At 42.2% G+C, this 7,868-nt stretch overlaps 1 protein-coding gene across 2 annotated transcripts; it reads right to left on the reverse strand.

The window, feature by feature from the left end:
* Positions 1-3,888: 3,888 nt before the first annotated feature.
* On the reverse strand, positions 3,889-6,183 carry LOC147605482 (uncharacterized). 2 transcript variants are annotated; one of them, XM_086793428.1, is made up of 4 exons: positions 5,989-6,078; positions 5,865-5,925; positions 4,578-5,180; positions 3,889-4,224 (listed from the first exon to the last, which is right to left on the reverse strand). In XM_086793428.1, exons 3-4 carry the CDS (start codon positions 5,113-5,115, stop codon positions 4,064-4,066), a joined length of 699 nt encoding a protein of 232 aa, XP_086649554.1. In that variant the 5' UTR covers positions 5,116-5,180; positions 5,865-5,925; positions 5,989-6,078; the 3' UTR covers positions 3,889-4,063. The 2 variants fall into 2 exon arrangements, with proteins under 2 accessions (XP_086649554.1, XP_086649553.1); XM_086793427.1 differs by having other exon boundaries at positions 5,865-6,183.
* Positions 6,184-7,868: the final 1,685 nt, after the last annotated feature.

A 7,868-nucleotide genomic window follows, 5' to 3' on the forward strand; every position in this document is an offset into this window, starting at 1 on the left:
CAAAAGGACCATCTGGCTGCATAGCCTACCTTGGTTGATATCGGGGCCATAATATTTTGTCTTAGGAGATGTGGACCTCATTAGGCCACCCACCCCTTGCACCATCTACATAATAACCATTATCACAATAAATAATTCCCAATATATGATTATCGGTTATTTTGAAGCAAAGTTTCTAATTGAATCTAAACATGAATTGTGAAAGTTTTTTGTGAGCATCATAAGTACATTAACAGAGAGCATCATCCTCTCAGGAGGAGATGGATCATGACTACGGATTACATAATCAATTGGCAAATAAGGATGGCAAAATGCTTGAGCTTCCCTTTAGAATGGTTATTGGAATTACTTGTTTGCTAGCTCCAATACAATGTCTAGATGAATACTAACTAATCATAATCAAGTATTTGCATGGAGTTTTGAGTTGATATGCCTGTTCATTTCTTCAAAATTTCATAAATCAATCATGGGCATTTTTTAAGGTTGAAGCCACTTTTATGGGTCAGTTACAATACCAATTTGTATTTCTCTCTCTCCCCCTCCTCTTTCCAAAATTTGAGGGAAAGTAGTGAAAAATTGAGATCCTATATCTATTTTTGGGTATCTTGTTTTGGAAACGATACGTTTAGCTTGAATCTTAGTCTGTTTTCTCCACATCAAGAACAATCTTAGTCCTAAAACATTATAATTATAGGTTGAAATCTTTTAGGATGTATTATCAACTTCAATCTTGTTCACTTTTTTCAAAGTAATTTTTCTTGTGTATTATCAACCTCAGTCTTGTTAACTTTTTTTGTATGTTCATTATTTTTATCATGTGTGTGTGTGTGTGTGTGTGTGTGTGTGTGTGTGTGTGTGTGTGAGAGAGAGAGAGAGAGAGAGAGAGAGAGAGAGAGAGATCAACAATCTTGTTCTTCCCTCTCCTCCTTGTCACCAAGAAGGGTTGTTCTGTGGCCTCATCTCTAGCCTTTTGAGGGTGGTTGAGTGGATTTTGTATGGCACACAACTTGGTCTTATAACACCTGCTTATTTTTAACACCACATAAATAGTTAATCTTATGTGCAAAGTCCAATATATTGTAGGTCTAAGATATCTGATTCCACAAGGATTGCAACATAATTAGATTAACAATATATTGTTGGTCTAAGATATCTGATTCCACAAGGATTGCAACATAATTAGATTAATTGTGTTGCTTACAAGCCAGAAATCATTAGTGATTATAATCCCAACTTTACCAGTCAAGTTTCCATTGATTCTCTTTTTGGCATTGATTCTCTCTTAGTTTGATTATGCCTCAAACCATGCATTTTTTTTTAACTCAAAGGGGAAGAAGGATTAGGGGGAACCCTTGCCTAATATTCTTGGTCAGGGTGAAGGTTTCAATAAGTTGACCAAGGCTAGAGTTTTAGCACCCCTTGCAGAGAAGGGGACACAGAGAAGACATAAAGGGGTTTCTCTTTTGCCTAATCTAAGCAGGGAAGGGCGACACAAAGAAGATGAGCAGGAAGGTGACACAGAGCAGACATAAAAGGGGTTCCTCTTTGAAGGAATTGCCATGGGGATGGTTAAGGTTCACCTGCCTGTTACATCCAGCATGGATGCATGACTGCATCGTGTCAGGTGAGTAATGTGCATGGATGCATGTGTGTCAGGTGAGTAATGGGCCAATTGAGGGAAGTGCTATGGGGATGGTTAAGGTTCACTGCCTGTTACATGCAGCATGGATGCATGACTGCATACGTCAGGTGGGTAATGTGCATTAGCCCATTACTCAGGTAAGTAATGGATGCATGTGTGTCAGGTGAGTAATGTGCATGTACTGTGTGTCAGGTGAGTAATGGGCATTGGCCCCCATTTCAGCATTCAGCCCACTGTTGTCCATCCCCCCTTTGAGAAGCAGAAATGAGCAGCAATCCCTTGCCCATACCCAGCTTGCATCCTGAAGCAAGTGTGATATCTTTTGGGCCTTCAATTCAAACATACGTTGACGGGTGGAAGAGAAGAACACAATTGTTGGCTTAGTATTGCACAGAGAGCACGATGAGGTGTTTGTTTCAGATTTCAGCCACGCTTTTGCAGTATGCTTCCCGTAGGAATCGCACCTTTGACCAACAGCTACTGGCAATAATCCGTACTCTGAAGATGTGGAAGCATTTCTTGTATGGTAAAGAGGTTGTGGCTAAGACATCTGAAAGTGACTTCATATCATGCCCAGTCATTGGACAAATCACCACTTTCAGCCTGGTGTAGGATACAGCAGGTTACCACTAGGGACAAACCACTAAACAACATCCCAACACAGGGCGTTCGATCAACAATTGGACATAGAGTATGTAACGGACAAGGAGAATGCTGGTAGCAAAATCACCCAGTCAGAGGTTTATCCTACTCCAGCAAAGTATCCTTTTACTCTACGTGTGACAGCTTTTGGGTAAACTCTTCTAGATATTAGGTTGGGTGAAAGCAACAGTTTCATCAAGTTCAGTCTCAATCTCATCATTGGACACATCCAACAGGACAAAGATCAAGGGATGGGGCTTGGGGTTGAAGTCCTAGATTTAAGCATCACCAAAACCCTGCGCTATCTCAGTCAAATGTGGAACTTCTATCCATGTAGCCACAATGGCGTGGCTTTTACATCAGTTTCAGGCAAAAACGGAGAGGCTAATGATGAACAGTGCATGGGTTCTTGCCACTACCTTAAAGGCCATGAATGAATTTTTGAAAGGGAAGCAGTATGCTTTGATCATATACCTAATATTTTGAACCATCAAAGAAACCAGTGTTCAATGCCCATCACTCTGATCCAGCCCGAACTGTTGGATTTGACCTAGAAACTTGCAGAAAGTGGGCCTTGTGTTTGTGCCTCTTCTGATTTAAGGGTTGCAATTTTACGGTGTATTTTATGGTTCAGAGCTCTGTGACATGGGAGATGGGTTGTCAATCTAGCCATTCCACAAATATCTCCACCACGGTAACTCCTCCAAGAACCATTTTCCTAACCCCAACACCAAAATCGATCACCAATGCATCACTCAAGCTCCATTGCCATTATCAACATCACCTCCAAGTGGTGCATAGTAAAGTACTGTTGCAGCTTGGAGAACTGTAACATTACTCTAAAGCTAGCCGAACGTTCTAGAATGATCTAGCTCTATGAAGAAACCTTGGCAGTAAGGTATTTATTTAACTCACTAATTTATCTTGGTCTCCTTCACATTGGATTATTGACATCCCTTTAACTGCTTCCCTGCACACTACCTGCAATGGCCCTGCATTCTTCCTCATTTGCCAGCCTTGCAACTCCGATCACCTGCACCTTTTCCACTTGGTGAGCACCAGCAGCAACCACCTCGCCTTCTCAAACCTTCCTGACGTTTTCAACCTTAGGACCTTTGGGTCTATTACCCCCTCTTCATATGTGGCAACCTTGGAGCCCCTCTCAAAGCCCAAAACCCCTCGTACGCCCTGGTTCACACACACACAACCCTACTAACCTTTTCACATGCAACCCCCATCCCACACCACACAAACCCCCTCTACATCCCATTCACATAGCTCTCAAAAGCATGTACCACACATGCATGTGCATACATGGACGCAGGGCATTGGAAGCAAGGCAACAACACAATCGCATTGATATTAGCCGCAGCATTGATACCCAACGAAGAATATGTATCAACAACCAGACAATAACATCAGCACCAGCATTGGATATCACAACTGATTGGAGCTGCACAGTGAGTTTTATACCACACAAGAAAATATGAAACAGTTGCACTGCAGCTAGATGGCCAGAATAAACAGAATCAATCATTGAATCATGCTCTTTGTGCCAAACACTTTCGCACATGTTTGAACCAAGAAATGAATGAACCGCCAAATTTTGAGCATTTAATGCATCAGCTTGCTATCTTTGCATTAAATTTGAGTACAAAAAGTAGACTAACATAAACAGTCTGGTGTATTATGTGAATCAGAATCATATCAATGATTTACAGTTTTCTAAAACAACCGTGTGAATGGGTTCAAATCTAGCATGCTTGATTGCCACTAGATTTAACGCTGCTTAAGCCACTTCTCCAAGCAACTTATTTGTAGCTGATTCATGCCAATTCTTGGTCTACAGTCTTTGATCAGCTTGTCTGCAGCTTGCCAAGTTTCAACCACACCAAGGGAGACCAGTAAAGCACATGTGACCGTAACACTTCTTCCATGACCTGAAAGAAAATGACCATCACATCTAAGCTATAACATTAATATGAGCAAAGCCATGTCATCAATGATAACCAAACAACAAACTTATTGAAAGCCATATGATCAATAATGCAATCAAAGCTATGCCATCCATGGTAGATGGTATGGTGCATAGAAGTATGTAACGAAAATCATGCTATGATGATGGATGTAACACCATGGCATTGAGGGCTTAGTGTATCCATGTATGTGATAAAAGCGATGCCATCAAACACCATGATGTATGTAATAAAAACTATGCCATGATGATGAATGAGACGTAATGAGATGTACATGTTCAGCAACAACTCTGCTTCCTCATAGCCGATTCACTTACCAAATGCACAATGGATAAAAACAGGCCGTTTCTCCCGCCTTTTGTCCGATGCCCACTGCACGGCCTTGTGGATATCCTCTGCAAGTGGGCCTCTTGAGTCCCATGTAGGGATACACAAATATGGGAGATCTCTCACACAATCACTTCTCGGAAGTTCACAAGTGCAGTCCACGATTGCAGGTTTCCCAGGTGGCACGTCTCCAGGTTGAAATGGCCACCCCCCAACATAGATCCCTTCACTGACCTGGGTATATACTGGTTCACTTGTCCTCCTCCTCCTTGCATAAACATACCCCTTTGCAAGAGACATGTAAGGATAGAAGAGCAAACATGACCACCATGGGAAATAGCCATCCTTCGATTTATTGAAAAGGTGGACGTGGTTGAAGGTTGGGTGTGAAGATACTGCAACAAGGAAGCCGACGGCTGAGGAATGCAGTAGAGGTACCAAAAGAAGCCAAGGTGCCCTTCTTCTTAAGGAGTACGCCACACCAAGCAACACTGCGCTGTTCACAGCAACTACTTTGGAGATGCCCATTGATGTTTCACAAAGCTGCCCTTTCTTTACTATGCTTAAATAGCACCAAAATCGCGCCGACACATCTGAGCAACCACACCAAAAAGAGACAATGAATGGCTAGCTTAAACAGCAGGCTAAGTGGCAGCAAGAAAGATACATCCATACATAAAGATGTACAGGTAATACATGCATCTACATGTAGATGTGTCTATATGGTTCAGATTATACAAAATTCTAAATTTGAAAAGGAATGTGCATGTATATATATGTTCAATAACAATGTAGATGATGTCTCTATATCTACACAAAGGTATGTGTGCATTTATGTCTCTTATGTTGACCTATGTATGCAAACATGGATGTTTTTCATGTGTAGATATGTGCATGTAGCATAGACTATGTGGTTAATCGTCAGATGCATGGATGCGTGCGAGTTTGTGTGTATAGATGCATGGATGTGTATGTGTAAGTACACATGAAACCTTGCCTGCATTAATGTGTGTATGTGTAAGTGGATATGCCTCATTGGATGCATGGATGTGTGCGAGTTTTATCTAAGTGGGTGTGCATGTGTGTGCATGTGTGCGCGCGCGCACCATAAGTATGCAAGCATGGTCTATCTAAATAGATGCATGAGGGCAAGTAACCAAAATAATTATACCTTAAAAATTGAAATGTTTTCGAAAAGAAGCATGTGAATGAATTATAAATAATTGAAAATCTACTAAAAACCATGAAATCACCCGCATTCAGATTAAGAAGCTTACCATTGCGATTAATTTCAAAAGCCCGGAATCAGATCTGCTAGATTCGAACTGTGAATCCGATCTGCGAGAACCGAATTAGAAGAGTTAAGCTAGAATTTAATCACAATTACTGTAGCATGCTTACTGTTGAAGAATGGAATGGCGAAAACAGGCGAGATCACGCAACAAACAAACTCATGCGTATATGAGTTCGTCCTACGCAACACATAATATAGCTTTTGCCTGTCTGCATATAATATATATATATGTATATGTATATGTATGTGCACACACAAGTGTATATGCATCTATGTATGTGTATATATGTGTAAGCGTGTGTGTGTGTGTGTGTATTTTTATGTGTGATGTGTTGTTATATACAATTGTGTGTACTTGTGTATCGTGTGTGTATGTGTACGTGTGTACACGTGTATGTGCAACTCTTGCATAGACGTATATCTATATGTCATTCTCTCACATACATTCTCTTTATGCCTCTCTCACACACATACATGTGCACATGTACTCTTTCTCTTCTCACACCTATCTCACATACACACTCTCTCTCTTCTCATACCCATCTCGTATACACACACTCTCACACACATAGCAACTCTCTCTCTCTCTCCTCTCTCACACACACATACACACACCCTCCACACGCACACGTGTAACCGTATATACGCATCCATATGTGTGTGTGAATATGTTTATATAATAGTATTAATATAATATTATTATATATTTCTTATATGTATATATCTTTATTGTATAATTTATATTTTATTGAAATTTACTCTCTCTCTCTCTCTCTCTCTCTCTCACGCACACACACATGTACACAATTGCACACGCACTAATGCAAACGCACACTCTCTCCCCCCACACACACTCTCTCACATGTACACAATTGCACACACACTAATGCAAACGCACACTCTCTCCCCCCACACACACTCTCTCACACAGAAATTCTTTGTCTCTCTCTATATCTCTCTGATTCTCTCTCTCTTTCTCACTCTCACACATACACTCTCTCACTCTCACATACACTCTCTCTCTCTCTCTCTCTCTCTCTCTCTCTCTCTCTCTCTCTCTCACACACACACACACACTCTATGGACAAGAAGCTAAGTCCTCTACACTCCACCAAGAGAAACTCCTCCCACTATCCCCTCCGACAGCTCCGAATGCCTTCACCGCCATGCCCTCCGACCGCTTTGACCACCATCACCGCCGGTGCCCTCCGACTGCTCCGACCACCGTCACCGTCGATGCCCTCCAACATCTCTGATTCCTCCTACTACCAGTGGCACTTATGACGTGCATGGCCAACTCCGATGGTACTCATGGAGGCAACACCCCTCTCCCTTTCCCAAGGCAAGGCGAGATCCTCTTGAGCACCATCTCCCTTTTCCCAACGGAAGATCTCCCCTCTTCACAACATGATGAGGGTTGGGACTTCGAGGAGGAGTACACCCAAGGAGGAGTTAAAGGGAGCACTCTCTCGGCCATGTACCACATTCTCGCAGAGAGGACATTCTCTTGTAGCACATTCTCTGGTGTTATCACATTCTCTATGGGAGCATAGTCTCTCTTGTATCATTCTTTTTGGCATTATGATATACAGTGTTGCGCTCTTGCCATGTTTGGTCTATCTCTCTATGCGAGCGAGGTGAGTGAGTGGTCAGTGGTCAGTGGTGAGTGTGGTGTGAGTGAGAGGCTTGTAAGGATATTGCGGTGCTAGGTGGTTGTCGGAGAGCACGGTAGTAGAGTATATGTCTTGCATGTCTAGCCAGTGAGGTCAACTCATCCTTGGCGGGTATACTTCCCTGCTTTGCTGAGAGGATCCACGCTCCCTTTCCCCCAACCCTAGTGTTTGTGTCTTTAGTCTGTGAGCTCCCTAGCGAGGACCGGTAGAGTCATCCACAGCTAAGACAAAATTTGGCAATCACGGTAGGACTCTCCTAGAGGTCAAGGGTAGTCTCAAAAAAAATTCCTTTTCTTTTTTAGTGATTTTTGTTC

This window comes from Cibotium barometz, chromosome 59, assembly GCF_041138505.1.
Source record: "Cibotium barometz isolate CiBa-2024 chromosome 59, ASM4113850v1, whole genome shotgun sequence".
NCBI classification, from domain to species: domain Eukaryota; kingdom Viridiplantae; phylum Streptophyta; class Polypodiopsida; order Cyatheales; family Cibotiaceae; genus Cibotium; species Cibotium barometz.

Coding starts and splice junctions, on each gene's coding strand:
- LOC147605482 (XM_086793427.1), bottom strand. CDS start 5,115: ATGGGCATCTCCAAAGTAGTTGCTGTGAACAGCGCAGTGTTGCTTGGT. Junction 4,225..4,577: donor TTTTATCCATTGTGCATTTG/GTAAGTGAATCG, acceptor ATTTTCTTTCAG/GTCATGGAAGAAGTGTTACG.